Genomic DNA, 17,576 nt, shown 5'->3' with positions numbered 1-17,576 from the left:
AGTGGCAAGCTCAATTTTGCCACAGGCAGGAAGTTGAGGAACCCTCAGGGAAATGGAGTCTTGGTGTAAAGGGGAGATATCCGCCCTGGACACCCCACAGGGGTGACAGGATGTGGCTCCTTCTTATTTTTGTTTTGGAATCTCAGGGAGGTGAGAACCTTGCTCTCAGAGGGTGACTGAAGTCAACACAGGGAGCCCCTCTTTTCTACAGACACAGTGAGTCGCAGGATCTGACAAGAGTCCAGGTAAGGAACCTGAGGGAAATTTGAGGATATCCCCAGCCCATAACACAGATAGGGGCCCCACAGAAATCTGCCATGACCCTACTGTCACTCTGGAGAACCTAGTCAGGGCAGTCTGCTGAGGCACCCTGTCTTATACAAGGATCACTGGTCTCTGGGAGGGGGAGGTGTTGGTCTAAGGGAGCTGCACTCGGGTCAGCAGAGGGAGGGTCCCAGACCCTGCCAGGAGTCAAGGTGAGTACTGAGGGGACACCATTCTCCAAACGCACAGGATTCAGCCCCACCCTGCCCCTCCGTCAGCCACGGGAATTCATAGGGAACTGTGGGTAGATGGACTCCCCTCACTTCCTCTTTCCATGTCTCCTGGAGATAGGGCCTTGGTTTAAGGAAGTGGCCTCAGGTCCACAAAGGGAGGGTCCCAGGTCCTATCAGGCATCAAGATGAAGACCAAGCAGGCTCCTAACCCCAGGACACATGGACCCAGCTGAATATGGCCACCTTTTGCTGTCTTTTCTGGGAGGACCTCCGCAGTTGTGACCAGATGTGGGTCCCCTCATGTCTTCTATTTTGTATTAGGATGTAAACTTTTGATCTGAGAGTTTCTTAGACCAGCAAAGGGGCAGGGTCCAGGCTTCTCCAGGAGAAAGGTGAGAGCCCCTGTGTGAGCACAGAGGGGACTACCCACCCCAGAGTAGTGTGGAACTCACAGAGTCCAGCCCGCCCTCCTGACAACACTGGGAGGCTGGGGCTGTGCTTGCAGCCTGAACTCTGAGGGTCCCTCAGTTCCTCTTCCAGGAGCTCCAGAGACTGTGAGGTGAGGCCTTGGTCTAAGGCGGTGTTTTCAGGTCACAGAGCAGAGAGGGCCCAGACAGTGCCAGGAGTCAAGGTGAGGTGCATGCCCTGAATGTGTACCAAGGGCCCCACCTGCTCCAGGACAAAGTGGACCCCACTGCATCAACTCCAGCTACCCTACTGTCAGTCCTGGAGCCTTGGCCTCTGCTGGCTGCATCCTGAGGGAGCCATCTCTCACTTCCTTCCTCAGGTTATCAGGGGACAGGGAGACCAAGAGGTCAAGAGCTGTGGGACACCACAGAGCAGCACTGAAAGAGAAGACCTGTAAGTTGGCCTTTGTTAGAACCTCCAGAGTGTGGTTCTCAGCTGTGGCCACTTACACCCTCCCTCTCTCCCCAGGCCTGTGGGTCCCCATCGCTCAACTCCTGCCCACTCTCCCACCTGCTACCCTGATCAGAGTCATCATGCCTCGAGCTCCAAAGCGTCAGCGCTGCATGCCTGAAGAAGACCTTCAATCCCAAAGTGAGACACAGGGCCTCGAGGGTGCACAGGCTCCCCCAGCTGTGGAGGAGGATGCTTCATCATCCACTTCCACCAGCTCCTCTTTTCCATCCTCTTTTCCCTCCTCCTCCTCTTCCTCCTCCTCCTCCTCCTGCTATCCTCTAATACCAAGCACCCCAGAAGAGGTTTCTGCTGATGAAGGGACACCAAATCCTCCCCAGAGTGCTCAGATAGCCTGCTCCTCTCCCTCAGTCATTGCCTCCCTTCCATTAGACCAATCTGATGAGGGCTTCGGCAGCCAAAAGGAGGAGAGTCCAAGCACCCTACAGGCCCTGCCAGACAATGAGTCTTTACCCAGAAGTGAGATAGATGAAAAGGTGACTGATTTGGTGGAGTTCCTGCTCTCCAAGTATCAAACGAAGGAGCCGATCACAAAGGCAGAAATACTGGAGAGTGTCATAAAAAATTATGAAGAACACTTCCCCGTGGTGTTCAGTGAAGCCTCCGAGTGCATGCTGCTGGTCTTTGGCATTGATGTAAAGGAATTGGACCCCACTGGCCACTCCTTTGTCCTTGTCACCTCCCTGGGCCTCACCTATGATGGGATGCTGAGTGATGTCCAGAGCATGCCCAAGACTGGCATTCTCATACTTATCCTAAGCATAATCTTCATAGAGGGCTACTGCACCCCTGAGGAGGTCATCTGGGAAGCACTGAATATGATGGGACTGTATGATGGGATGGAGCACTTCATTTATGGGGAGCCCAGGAAGCTGCTCACCCAAGATTGGGTGCAGGAAAACTACCTGGAATACCGGCAGGTGCCTGGCAGTGATCCTGCACGGTATGAGTTCCTGTGGGGTCCAAGGGCCCATGCTGAAATTAGGAAGATGAGTCTCCTGAAATTTTTGGCCAAGGTAAATGGGAGTGATCCCAGATCCTTCCCACTGTGGTATGAGGAGGCTTTGAAAGATGAGGAAGAGAGAGCCCAGGCTAGAATTGCCACCACAGATGATACTACTGCCATGGCCAGTGCAAGTTCTAGTACTACAGGCAGCTTCTCCTACCCTGAATAAAGTAAGACAGATTCTTCACTGTGTTTTAAAAGGCACGTCAAATACCACATGATCTCACTCATATGTGGAATAAAAAAAAAAAAAGTTGATATCGTGGAAGTAGAGAGTAGAACAGTAGTTACCAGAGATTGGGGAGAGGAAGGAGAAGAGGGGCTTGGAAGCAGTTAGCCAACATGGAAAATTACATTTAAACAGGAGGAATAAATTCTAGTGTTCTGTTGTGCAGTAGGATGACTATAGTTAACATTAAGATATTGTATATTACAAAATAGCTAAAAGGAAGGCTTTTCAATATTGTCACCACAAAGAAGTGATAAACGCATGAGGTGATGGATACACTACCTGATTTGATCATTATACTACATATACATGAATCAGAACATCAAATTTTACCTCATAAATATCTACAATTGCATGTCAGTTTTTTGTTTTTGTTTTTTTTTAATTTACGAAAACAAATGAAAAGAGAAATCAATGAAGTATGTAGTGGAGGGCCAGGCTGAGGCTGAGGAAAATACAGTGCATAACGTCTTTGTCTTACTGTTCTCTTTGGATAACTTGAGAACTTCTTTTCTTTTCTTCTTGGTATTTCTTCTTCTTCCGCTTCCTCTTCCTCCTTCTCTTCTCTCTTCCCTTCTCTTCTCTTCTCTTCTCTTCTCTTCTCTTCTCTCTTCTCTCTCCTTCTCCTTCTTTTTTTTCTTTTTTTTTTTTTTAACAGAGTCTCACTCTATTGCCCCGGCAGGAGTGCCCGGGCAGTCTAAGCTCACTGCAACTTCCGCCTCCTGGGTCCTGGGTTCAAGCGATTCTCCTGCCTCAGTCTCCTGAGTAGCTGGGATTACAGGTGCGTGCCACCATACCTGGCTACTTTTTGTATTTTTTAGTAGAGATGAGGTTTCACCATGTTGGCCAGGCTGGTCTCGAACTCCTGACCTCAGGTAATTCGCCCGCCTCAGCCTCCCAAAATGCTGGGATAACAGGTGTAAGCCACTGCACCCAGCCTCTTCTTGGTATTTTAAAATGTTGTTACTTTTACTAGAGAGTTTATGAGCTTCAGAATCTAAGGTCACACATTTATTTCTGTTTATCCAGTTTAAGAAAGAGTTTTGCTATTCTGTAAAACAAATTGGGAACCCTTCGATCTTATTTGTAATCTGTAATAAAATAACATGGAACTAGAATAGTAATTTTCTTGGACATATAAAAAATAGTAAAATAGAGAAAATAATGTTAAGTGTTAGTATTTTTATTTGTTTATTATTTTTATTTTATCGTCCTGCAAAGTTAGAAGTTATATCCCTGGATCTTTGTTAAGTCGAAATTAAACTGTAATAAATGAAACCTTTGCTCACTGGTTCATTTTTTTCCCCAAACATCCACTGAGCATCTGGTCTTTGGAAGGCCCTGGGTCTGTAGTGGAAATGTTAAGTCAGAACCACCTTTACCCATAGGGTGGTAGAGTCTAGGGGCTGCAGTCAAGTAATAAGGTGGTGAGATATCCTCTAAGACCTAGAGGAAAAGTAAGACAGGGATGAGAATATTGGGCTGTAGGTGACAGTGGTCACGTACATCTCCTGAGCCAGGACTTTTGGGGCTTTGAGAAACTGCAGTTCCTTCTGGTGAAGATGAATCCAAAGAAGCTGGGTGGTGCCAGGGTCAGAGCCTCACATAGTTGAGAGAGAAAATCCTGGGATGTAAAACTGCTCTGAGCAGTTCCTTTTGGGTGGTGGATGAACAGAGAAGAGTCCACCTGGGGCAGGAATGGAAGGTGTTCTGCACTCTTGTCTCAGTGCAGTTGAACATAGCACAATAACTAGGTGATAGATGCTCATCTTATGCAAGGGTCTCCTGAGAGATAAGGATCTCATAATAAATAAGCCTATGAATTGATGCCTAGAAGTTAGCTGACTCCATTAGAGAAACATTTTAATTGGGTCATTTTTTATGTAATTTGTACAACACTAAGCAAGGGCTAGAATTTGGTGACGAAATGAATGAAAATCATGATTTGGATGGAAAAGAACCTTGCAGAGAGGGAAGGAGTTGATACTTGACTCATATTCCATGAGCTTTGAGCAGCATCCAGCAGGGAGAAACTCCTGCACATGAAATTTTGAAAATACATCCTCTTAAGAGGGAAAATTTACAGAGTTTTATTTATGAAGCAACATTTGTGACTGATTTGGGATTCCATGTCCCATTGAGCTGCATATTCTGAGATGTACTGGATAATAATGACAACAAAAAATGCTGAGTAGACTGTGGTGGGATTTGAGGTCAAATAATATTAGAAATAACAGCCATCTGCCATTCATTAAACTTCTAAATATGCCAGGCCCTAAGCCAGGTGCTTCACTTATATTGCTCATACACCAGTAGTCCTATTGGACAGGGCTTATCACACCTGCTTCACAGATAAAGAACCCAAGGCTCACAGGGCTTGGGCATTTCCCAGAATCACATGGCTAGTAAGTAACAGGGCTGAAACCAGACTGCTGGTCTGAATTTCTGTAGATCCCATGCTGTTCCCACTCCTCCCAGCTTGAGGCCGACCTCCTGAATAATACTTCATTTCTCTTCTCAGCACTGTACTATATCTTTCAGGTGACAAAAATAGGAACTCTGAGTCCAAAGTATCAGTAGTAGGCCTAGAGAAAGTGACAATGAGAATCAAACACCATTTCAGGGCGGCCTGTGGACCTTATTAATCCAGGGACCTCCTGTGTCAATCCCCAGGGTTCCTTGAGAGCTGACTCTACCCAGGAGCTGGCACTTCTGTTCAGAGCCAGCACTTCCCCACATTACAGCACCCTTTCCTTGGTTGTCCCCAGTGTTCCCTCCTGTGAAAATCTGGAACCTGGCCTGCTGCATAGCTTGTCACTGTGGTCTCTGCTAAAGGCTGTGCCCAGAACACAGTAGAGAAGCCCAGAATCGCCTGTTCTCCCTGTGACACGGAGCGTGCCTACACCCTGCAGAAGTACTCTGAGTGTTCTGCCCCATTCCGGGAAATCTCTCTTATAGCGGATGTCTAAATATCAGTGCCCAAAGCCAAATTTATGTAGAAATTTACGTTGAAAGGGCCATTCATCTTCTCCTCTGCTTTCAAAGGATTTGGTCAGGAGCCAGGGAAGGAGAGCAGACAGGACATCCTCGGCTGGCAAGGGGCGTTAGGAGGATGCAGGGAAGAGCAATTACCAGAGTCCATGAGAGAGACCACATGTGAAATCAAGTCCACAGAGCCCCAGGCAGGCTGCCACTCAGCTCTGAATCCAGATTTCAGCCCCGTGGGGGCAGAGACCTGAGGGAGAGAAGTGGGAAGTGGCGAAGGAGGACAGGGCAACAAACAGGGATAGACTTGGGAAATCTGGACACCATCATCGTCAACAGGATGTGGCTCTGTGATCTTAATGGGCAGGACTGTTGGCTGAAGGCATTAGCGGCATGTTGGACACCTTATGCTCTTTCAAGATTCCCCTCCCTCTGTCAGGAAGAATATGGCTGGCTCCCTGCATCATTCTGGGCGAGCTACTTCTCTTGACAACTCCAGTGGCCCTGTGCACCCTTGCCAGCATCCCAGGGCTGGGACCTGTCTTTATGCCTACTGGGGCTGGTGAATTATCCCCTGGGGACTCTCCATAGAGGTTGGGCTATGTGTGTGGGTTGCTGACTGATGATCAACAGCTGAGACTCACCAGGAATGCCAATGATCAGTGGAAGGTGGTAGTGGGGCTGCATGGAGGGGAAATTGGAGGAAGAGTGCCCTGGGACTAATCAGCTCAGACTCTGCAGATGAAGGGTTTGTGTGGACATGCCTTGAAAATAATCCAGCTGGTATCCCTGACTCATATGGCCTCCTGTGTCTTCTGAGCTCTTGGCACACAAGGGGACAGGTGTCTTGGGGTGTAATCACTGGCCCGTGTTGCCACCAGACACTGTCTGGGGTAGAGGGCTGGCCAAAGGTGTGGACATGGGCAAGTTGGATGGAAACCCTGTGGAGATTGCAGCCTTCATTGTTAAACTGACAGAACATGTGGGGTCCAATGCAAAAAGCATCATGCACCGTCCTGCTGGGAGCATCCTCACCTCCAAGACACTGTTTGGGCCTGAGGAGAAGTCATCTGCAGTGACCCTGTCATGGTATTTTCCACAAGAATTCTGAACTGAAGTGAGCACAGGTAAGGGAACTGTGGGTTTCTTTATGAAGGCAGGAGGCCCACACAGGGGCCGGTTCCACACTTTGAATCAGCGAATTCCCATGCCTGATAATTTCATTCATACAGTCATTCATTCATTCATTCATTCATTCATTCATTCATCCAGCAAATTTATTGAATACATGCTGAGGAAATATGAGGTAACAAAACAATGTGACAAGGCCCTTAATCCAGTCTGTGGGGGATGTAGGGGAGATGGTGAGGTGGTATGAGTCACTCATCTGAGTTAAGGAGGCCAGGAAAGTAGAGCCATACTTGGGGGCAGGCCTTGCACAAGAAAGGGAGGGACAGCCTATGACCAGGTGAGCAAGCTGGCCTTCTATGACACTATTGATCTGATTTTCTTCCTCGATGCTGCCTGTGTGTGAAAGCAACTGCCACTTTCTGTGCCCACCTGCCTTTGTTAATAGGGAAAGTGCTCATGGTTGGCAGATGCTTACTTCTGCTCACCTCAAGTCACTTCTACTGAAGGAATGGTTTTACTGCAAAAGCACAGGAAGAAACTTTTGGGGATAATGAATATATTTTGCACCTTCACTGTGGTTATAGTTTCATGGGACTATGTATTTGTCAAAACTCTCTGAATTGTTTCTCAGTATTTCAGAGAAAAAGTAAGCACGAAACAAGGAAAGATAGATTACCTGATTAAAATTTTAAACAAACAAACAAATAAAGATTGCATCCAATTATAGCAGAATAAACATTCCTCTCAAGTGTGCATAAAATATTTACCAAGATAGATGGTATTCTGGGCCATAAAACAAATCTTACAAATTGAAAATATTAGAAATAATAAAAAGCATATTCTTGAAGATGCTTCTTGAAGATCATAAGGTAGTTAAGCTCAAAATCAAATACAAAGATAACTGAAAAATGCTCAAATATTGTAAATTTTAAAATATGCTCCTAAATAACCTATGGATCAAAGAGGGAGTCTTAGGAGAATTTTAGAATATACATTAAGTTGAATGAAAATAAAAATATAAGTACAAAAATTTGAGGGATTCAGCTAAAGTAGTCCTTGGGGAAAATGTATAGCATATTTTAAATATTTATATTAGAAAATAAAATCTAAAATCAATAACCAAAACTTCCACTCTAGGAAACTAAAGAAAGAAGAGCAAGTTGAATTTAAAGGAATTGAAGAGGATCCCACCTTCCTCCCTTCCCAAACTCCCACCTCTTCCCTCCTTCCTCCCTCCCCACCATCCTAGAACACACACACACACACACACACACACACACACACACACACACATCATTTTACAACAGGTTCTTTTTATATTGATCACCATGGGGTGTACCCTGTGGGGTGTAAAATGTACTGTAGACCCTGTTGGCTATTTATTTGGGGTTAGACCTCTGGAAACTTTTCAGGTAAATCTGAGTTCTCTGGTCTTGCCCTGAAATTACTGGTTGCCCAGGGAGGTTTTTTGTTTTTTGTTTGTTTTCCTGGAATTCCTGAAAAGGTTTCCTTTTCCCTTCCTGGTGGTCTTAGGAACCTGAAAGGACAACATGGAGATCACAGAAGGGGACTGCTTTTGGGGAAGAGGATGAAGGAGGGGTGGGAACAGGGGCTTCAGGAGAAGGGGTACAGGCTGGGGTGGGGGTGTGCCAGGCGAGGACAGGTAGGAGTCTTGGGAGGGAGCAGTCAAGGGGAAAACTAAGAGGAGCTTCTCTCACATTGATAGGACTTAGACCTAGTTTGACAGGGGGCCTTCCTGTTCCTTTCCTCTTTGGGGTTGTCAGGTGGTTGTTCTTTGACACCTGGGCTGGAGATTTGTGGTTTCCTGGTCATCTTCACCATGTCAGTGTCACTCAATCGTCTACTCCACACCTCCTGGCCTCCTTATATATACGCTCCCTTCCACAGTGACAATAGGCCATATCCATGAGCTTTGATGGATCAGCAAGCCACTGCCCAGCCAATGGTGGCTCTGAGGGGTGAGAGGCTTAGACATCACAAAGCACCACAAGGACATTGTCATGGGTGGGAGAGGGGAAGGGGCATGGGGAGAGGGAAGAGGGGAGTCTGATGACAAAGCCAGGATGCTCTGATTGAAGAAAAAGGGGACATTTCTTTAGCACTCCTAAAGAACTTTCCCAAACTGAGTAGCGGTGCTCCTTTCCTCCCATGTTCAACTTGGGTGGGTCACATGGCAGGGAGAGAGTAATTCCTCTAAGCCTTTTCCCAAAGTCACCTCATTTCAGTGCTTCCTTCTGTGTTCTCCCACCATTATCTAGTTTTTGTATGTCTTACCAGAAATCTCTCCAAGGTAATCTGACTGTGTTTAAATATATGTGTAGATGTGAATCATCCTACTTCCCTCCTAAAAATTTCTCTTATGCATCTTGAGGACCACTCACTTGCATACTACCAAGGAACTTTTCCATATTACCGATGGAAAAGTATCTTTAGAAGTCTCCTGGGGTTTCAGTTTTCCCCAGTCTGAAATCACGGCGTTCAAGCTGTCAAACTCCAGTGAACACGCTTGTTCCACTGGATATCTTATGTGTCTTCTTTCAACTGTGGGGTCATGCTCATCTCAGTAGATGTAGTACCCAGGCATGGATTTTAACAGTGTAGAGTGAATGAGGCAGATTTTCATGCCAGAAATTATGCAGGATATTTGCATGTAGGAAACTAAAACCTAAGACTGACGAGTTCATGGAACAGGGCAGTGTTGAGAATAGTTCAACAATGTGCCTGAGGTTCTGTCCAGTGTAATAGGTTTTTTTTAAAAGGCCTTCATATTGGAAAGGGACAAATAAAACTGTCTTTATCTGCAGAAAATAAGAGTATATAGAGACAATTCTATCTATCTAAAAAAAGCTTCTACAACTAATAAGAGTTTAGCAATGTCACTAGATATAGATCATTATACTTGTGGTTTTATACTAGCAGTGAGCAACTGGCAATTGAGACAAAACCAACGCAATTTAAAATAGCATTAGACAATAAATATTAAGTGGATAAATATGACAGAAGATGTATCAGATCGATCAATGGAAAACTATAAAACATTAGGGAGATAAATTTAATGAGGATCTAAGTAAGCAGAGACATAAACTTTATTCATGAGTCAAAAGACTGAATATTAAGATGTCACTTGCCCTCAAAGTTTTTGATAGATTCAATGCAATAAAAATCAAAATTCCAGAATTGTTTAAACATAAATTGAGAGGCTGACTCTAACATTCATATAGAAGTGTAAAGGCCCTAGAATAGCCAAGAAAACTTTAAAAAATAGAACAAAGTCGGGGGAGTTACCCTACTTCATTTCAAGGCTTATAAACTAACAATGATCAGTATAATGTGGAATTGTCATAATTATAGCAGTGTATCAATGGAAGAGAATAAAGTCCAGGAATGGATCCACATATATATGCATATATAGACAACTAATTATTGATAAAGATGCAAATGAAGATTAGAGGAGAGAAATGATAGTGTATTCGACCATTTGATCTGAAACAATTGGATATCCATATGCAAAACTAAATTGCAGTCCACACTCTATCTATCTATCTATCTATCTATCTATCTATCTATCTATCTATCCATCTATCTATCTATCTATCGAATCTATCAATCAAGGGAGAGAGAGAAAGAAAGATATTTTAAGGAATTGTCTCAGGTGACTGAGGTCTGGTAATTCAAAATCTGCAGGACAGGCCAGCAGGCTAGAAACCGATGCAGCGTTTTGATGTTCCAATCTTGTGGTAGAATTCCTTCTCCAGGAAACCTCGGTCTTTTAAGACCTTCAACTGATTGGATGAGGCGCACCCACATTATGGAGATAAAATGCTTTACTTAAAATCAACTGATTGTAAATGTTGATCACATGTACAAAATACCTTCACAGCAACAGCTAGGCTAGTGTTTGACCACACAACTGAGTACTATAGCCTAGAAAAGTTGACACATAAAACTAACCATTGCACATACCTTGCCCCATACAAAAATGTAACTCAAAATGAATCGTAGCCCTAAATGTCAAAAATACTTTTTTTCTAGGATAAAGCAGAAGAAAAGTTTTACAACCTGGGGTTATGTCTTAGTCAGCTTTGGCTTCCATAACAAAATGGCATGGATTATTTAGCTGAAGCAACAGAAACTATTTTTTTTCACAGTTTTGGAGACTAAAAGTCACAGATAAAGGACTGGAGGGGTGGGTTTATTATTCCCAGCTTGTAGATGGCCCGTTCTCATTAAGTTCATTCTTGTCCTTTCATCTGTATATGTGCATAGAGAGAGGGAGAAAGGGGGGGGAGGGAGGGAGAGAGAGAGAGAGAGAGAGAGAGAGAGAGAGAGAGAGAGAGAGCACTCATGCAAGCACAAGAGTGCTTTCTTGTGTCCATTCTTATAACCACACTAATCCTGTGGAATCGAGGCCCCACCCTTATGACTTCTTTTAATATTAATTACTTTCTTAGAGGCCCCATCTCCAAATAGAGACACCCTGGGGCTGAGGGCTTCAAAATATGAATTCGATAGAGGACATAACCATTAGCAAAGAATAAACACATAGATTAATAAAACAGAATAGAGCTCAGAAACAGACTGGCACATATATAGTCAGGTGAATTGCAACAAAGGCAATACTGGTAAAAGTATAGTTTTTTCCAACAAGTGGTGCCTGAACAATTGGACATCTAGACACAAATAATAATAATAATAATAATAATAATAACCTAGACATATCCTGACAAATTTCACAAAAATCAACTCAAAATACATCATAGATCTAATGCAAAATGCAAAAACCATACAACTTCTATAAGAAAGCATAAGATAAAATCTACATAAATTTGAGTTTGATGATGAGTTTTAAAATTCAGCACCAAAAGTATCATCAATGAAGGAAAAATTAGCCAAGTTGGACGTTATTAAAATAAAAATCTTAATAACAGAATATTGTCAAAGACAGAGTTAACAGAATAAAAACAGAAGCTACAGACTAGTAGAAAACATCTGTAGTACATATATGTGATGAAGAACTTGTCTCTACAATATACACGACTTCTTAAAACTCAACAATAGAAAATAAACGAAAATAGTTGAAGATCTGTACAGACACTACACCAAAGAAGATATATAGAGAAATAAGCATAGTAAAAGTCCTGGACGTCCTTTGTCATTAGAGAATTGTGTACTAAAATCTGAAACCACCATACACCTATTAGAATGTCTAAAATAAAAAAAAAAGACTAATTGCTAGTGAAGATGTGGAGCAACAGAAACTCTCATTCACTGATGGTGGAAATGCAAAATGGTGCAGCCACTTTGGAAGACAGTTTGGAATTTTCTTTAAAAAACTGAGCATAGTCTTACGATAAGATTCAGCAATCCTACTCCTAGGTATTTACCCAACTGATTTGAAAACTTATGCCTACATAAAAATTTGTATGTGAATGTGTACAATAGCTTGTTTCATAATCACCAAAACTACAAGCATCCAAGATGTATTTCTTTTGGTGAATGGATAAAAAAACATAGATTAAAAAACAGAATAGAGCCCAGAAATAGACCTGCACACATATATTCAGGTGATTTATAACAAAGCAATATGCTGAAAGTATAGTCATTCCAACAAAAGTTGCATGAAAAATTGGACATCTATACACAAGCAATAATAATAATAACCTAGACAAATCTTTAGGTATTTCACAAAGATTAATTCAAACTACATCATAGACCTAATGCAAAATGCAAAAGTTATACAACTTCTATAAGAAAACAAGAGAAAATTTACATAACTTTAAGTTTGGTAAAAAGTTTGTAAATTCAACACCAAAAGCGAAAGTAGCAATGAGCACACGTAGCACCGAGATGTAAATTTCTAGAACCATTTCCCATTAAAAGGAACCAGATCTCTGGAGAAATGGCTTAGTTTAGGACTGGGGCAGAGCATAAACCCAATAAGCCTAGAGCATCTTGTAGTCCTAGAAATGGAGGGCTGAAGAATATGATAAAGGACATCACAGTGTTGTATTCAGCCAAATCCAGACTATGGAAAACTGGAAAGAACACAAGATCTGTTTCTTTCCAACAATAAGAAAACAGTGGCAAGAAAACAGGTCATGTGGAGCGGACCTACAGATGAATGGAAGACTTAAGGGGTATGACCAAAAAATCACTATATAATACTATATTTGGGTACTCATACAAAGAAACACAATTTTTATAAAGTATAAGTCTACCAGATAAGTGTGTAAAACAGTTGAACATTTGATAATCATTTTTTTTAGAAATGAAAATAATATTAGGTTTTTGTTTAATACAAAGTCCCTATCTTTTAAAAATATCATATTGAATTATTTAGAGATGAAATCGTATGATGTCTTAGATTTGCTCCACGTTACTCCAGCAGCTTAGATGCAGGTAGGTGAGTGTCTAACTGGAAACAGCTTTGCCATGTAGTTAAGGTTATTGATGCTGAGTGTCAGATACACTGGGTTCACTATATTAGTCTCTCTATTAATCTATATGTGTGAGGCTTTCCCTAATAAAACATTTTTATCATAAATATCACTCCACTAAAAGTTAAATCATAAGTGAAACTGATCACTTTGTTGAAACAAATAAATAAGTCACCAAACTGATCCAAAAAGAAAACCTTAGTTAAACTATACAAACTGAAACTATACAAGCTTAAACTATTCAAAGCTCAAGCTACCCTCAAACGTTCCATATTAGTCAGTTTTGGAGGCCGATTTTACTAAATGGTCAGGGGAAACTAACCACCATCTTATCTCAGCTCTTCCAACGCACACAAAATATAGACAATTGTTCATTTCGTTCTCTCAGACGAGCCCTCTTGGATTCAAAAAACAGATGAGGACCACCTCCCACCCCTGATATAAAAAACACATCAAGCAAGCTCTGTTGCATAGCAGCAAATATCATGTGTAAATTAGTATAATATTAAATGAACATACAGGCTCTGCCAAGGAAAGAGAATATGATTCCACATTAGGAAAAAAAGTTTCATTGTAATTCTTTACATACAAACTAGAGTAGAAAAAAATTCGATTGTGTCAATTGGTACAGAAAAAGCTTTTGAAAGAAATTCTATGAGTTCGTGGTAAAAATATTTAGTTAACCTATATTGAAAGATAACTTCTAGGCCGGGCGCGGTGGCTCAAGCCTGTAATCCCAGCACTTTGGGAGGCCGAGACGGGCGGATCACAAGGTCAGGAGATCGAGACCATCCTGGCTAACATGGTGAAACCCCGTCTCTACTAAAAATACAAAAAACTAGCCGGGCGAGGTGGCGGGCGCCTGCAGTCCCAGCTACTCAGGAGGCTGAGGCAGGAGAATGGCGTAAACCCGGGAGGCGGAGCTTGCAGTGAGCTGAGATCCGGCCACTGCACTCCAGCCTGGGCGACAGAGCGAGACTCCGTCTCAAAAAAAAAAAAAAAAAAAAAAAAAAAAAAAAAAAAAAAGAAAGATAACTTCTATTTCCTAAAATCAACAGCAAACAAATGTGAAACGTTCAAAGAATTATTAATGTCAGGAACAAGAAGTAGATGTAGGCTATTATCTCTGTGTTTTAAATCATCATTGAGACACAAAGGCAGAGCTATAAGTATTAAAATAAATAAGCTGTGTGAATATTGGAAAAATACATAATGTTTAGTGATGATACCAGTATCAGTCTTGAAAATTCAAAGGAATAGGCAAGTGGAATATTCAGGTGAATGGGCTTTCAGAAAGAGGTGTGTAACAGATTACCATAGCAAAATCAAAATGTTTGACATGCAAAAGTAATACTTAATTAGAACAAATAATAGAAAATATGCCATTTGCAATAGTAACAAAATCCAATAATTACCTGCAAAGAATCCTAACAAAAATGTATAAGGTCTTTCTAGAGGCAACTATCAAAGTATACTGACAGATTCAGGTTAAAAGGGTCTGAAATAAAGAGGAGCATAACCTATTCATTAATGGGGAACAGAACATTGTAAAAATGTCAATTATACTTAAATTATTTACAGTTTAGTGCCTTACCTGTAGCCGCCACAATTACCATCAAATTTGGGCTGCTATTCTCTGCTTCCCAAATCAACCCTGGAAAATTATAGAAGGGAAAAAGAAAGAGAAAAAAAAAATCAGCAAAAAAATCTAAACAACAAAACAGAGAAAGCCCTGGGTAAGACTGAAGACTATGTTGAACTGATACTTGTGTTTGGGAGTGTTGGTTGGAAGAGGGTCGGCAGCAGAGATGTAGGGTAGGTCTGTAGCCTGCCTATACGGCAGATGACTGAACGAATAAACTAAACATTTTTAAATTTCCACCTCACTTCATTGCACAATCTGAAACACCACCTCAAAACACAATGCCAGTAGCCCCAGAGTAATAGCAGGACACCAGGAAAACTGTGTTGGTTAAGGCAGTATGGCTCCGGAGTTCTGCTAATAACAGTGTGTAACCAACATAGTGGGAAAGGATTTGCGTTTTAAAAAATTGTTTCAACAGAATATAAAGAATGGAACAGAAACAGAATAGAATGTCAGAGTAAATCATGCATACTAAGGGTAGGCATTCTTTCACATAAATAAATACATATATTGCTACCTACATATATACTTGGAAAATACATAAAACATATTTCTTTGATGGAGAGAATGAATCATTTAGGACAAAATGTTTGCAAAGTGTACCTCTGGCTGGGGAGGAACCCTGTGAGAAAGTGTGTGTCTTCTCCCAGAGGTCATTACAATCACGGGTGCTGCAGCTCCCCAGGGACCATCTGGCCTTGGACCCATAACCATGCTCTGCAAGGGGTACAGCTGGGCAAATGCTCAGAGGTGACAGAAACAGAGCATCTCCCACCCATCACTTCATCAAAGAGCCAGCAGCCAGGAGGAGGACTCTCCTGAGTGAGGACTGAGGGTCCAACTGCCCCTACAGAGAGGGGCCACAGAATCCAGCTCAGTCCCTTCTGTCAGCCCTGGAAGACCCTGGCAATGTTGTCACCCTGACCACATTTCTCAGAGTCAGAAGCTTGGTCTGAGGGAAACAGACACCATCAACAGAGAACAGGGGCCCAGGCTCTGCCAGGAATCAATGTCAATAAGGAAGGAGACCACTACTATTCTTGCTGCCCTCTTTCTCCCACCTTGCCTAGTTCACAAGACAAAAGAGATAAAGCAAAAAGTTAGAAAGAAACAAAAGTAAGATAAATAGCCAGACAACCTTGGCACCACCACCCGACCCTAGGAGTTAAAAAAAAGTAATAATAACATCAACCCCTGACCTAAACTACTTGTGTTATCTGTAAATCCCAGATACTGTATGAAAAAAGCACTGTAAAACTTTTTGTTCTGTTAGCTGATGCATGTAGCCCCCAGTCACGTTTCCCACGCTTCCTCGATTTATCACGACCCTTTCATGTGGACCCCTTAAAGTTGTAAGCCTTTTAAACGGCCAAGAATTTCTTTTTCAGGGAGCTCGGCTCTTAAGACGCGAGTCTGCAGACTCTCCCGGCCTAATAAAAAAACCTCTTCCTTCTTTAATCCGGTGTCTAAGGATTTTTGTCTGTGGCTTGTCGTGCTACATCAGGACCCTGAGAAATGACAGGCTTCCCCACCCCCACCCCCACCACGACCCACAGTGCCATGATCCCCATCGCCACCCCCAACCCCATCCTCAACACCAAGACCGCCACCCCGCACCGCCACTCCCACCCACATTAAGGCAGGATCTGGTTCCACCCTTTCTGTCAACCCAGAGAAGCGCCAGGTGGCCCGGATGTGATGCCACTGACTTGTGCATTGGAGGTCAAAGAGAAGCCAGGTTCTTGGGTTTAGGGGCAGCTTGAGGTCGGTGGAAGGAAGCAGGCCCAGGCTCTGTGAGGGGTCAAGGCGAGAGGCTGAGAGAGGTCTGAGGACACCCCACCCCAGATAGAGAGCCCCAAATAATCCAGCACCGCTCCTGCTGCCAGCCCTGGAACACCCAGGAGCAGACTTCTCAGGCAGGGCAGCCCCCAGCCCCCGGCAGCTTAAGCCCCAGGGTATTCTGGAGACAGAAGCTGGTGTGACCAGGAAAGGGCTGGTTAGGAGAGGGCAGCGTCCAGGCTCTGCCAGGCATTAACATCAGGAACGTAATGGAGGGCTGAGGGCCCCTCTCCTCTATTCCCATCCCCTACCACATCCCCATTCCCATCTTCATTCCCAACCCCATCATCACCCCCATTCCCCAACAGCACCCTCATCCTCCCCAGCCCCCACCAGCCTCATCCTTACCCCATCCCCACCCTCATCTCCCCAACCCTTACCCACCTATAGCCCCATCCTGGCAGAATCCGGGTCTGCCCCTGCTGTCAACCCAGGGAAGCCCCTGGCCGGATGTGACGCCACTGATTTGCGCATTGGAGGTTAGAGAGAAGCGAGCTTCTTGGTCTGACCAGCAGCTTTGGATTGGCAGAGGGAAGCGGGCCCAGACTCTGTGAGGAAGCAAGATGAGAGCTGAGGGAGGGCTCAGGATGCCCCCATCCCAGATAGAGGGCCCCAAATAATCCAACTTCGCCCCTGCTGCCAGCCCTGGACCACCTGGGGGCAGACTTCTCAGTCAGGGCCACTCCCAGCACCCTGCCAACCCCATCACTTAAGCTGCAGGGGACTCTGGAGTCAGAGCAGGGCTGCTTAAGAGAGGGCAGGGCCCAGGCTCTGCCAGGCATCAAAGTCAGGACACTAAGTTAGGGCTGAAGGCCCCCTACTTCCATTTCCCATCCCCCACTCCATC

General features: G+C 43.6%; 1 protein-coding gene across 1 annotated transcript; it reads left to right on the top strand.

Annotated features, from left to right (window-relative positions):
• Nucleotides 1-1,498: 1,498 nt before the first annotated feature.
• On the top strand, nt 1,499-3,103 carry MAGEA10 (MAGE family member A10). Its single transcript, XM_015128420.2, has one exon. The coding sequence runs from the start codon at nt 1,499-1,501 to the stop codon at nt 2,609-2,611; it is 1,113 nt and encodes a 370-aa protein (XP_014983906.1). The 3' UTR covers nt 2,612-3,103.
• The last annotated feature ends 14,473 nt before the right edge of the window (nt 3,104-17,576 follow it).

The sequence above is a fragment of the Macaca mulatta genome, chromosome X (genome assembly GCF_049350105.2).
Source record: "Macaca mulatta isolate MMU2019108-1 chromosome X, T2T-MMU8v2.0, whole genome shotgun sequence".
In the NCBI taxonomy this organism is placed as follows: Eukaryota; Metazoa; Chordata; class Mammalia; order Primates; family Cercopithecidae; genus Macaca; species Macaca mulatta.
This window is presented reverse-complemented; position numbering and strand designations above follow the sequence as displayed.

Excerpts from the sequence above, each read along its gene's own strand:
- MAGEA10 (XM_015128420.2), top strand. The coding sequence starts at position 1,499 with ATGCCTCGAGCTCCAAAGCGTCAGCGCTGCATGCCTGAAGAAGACCTT.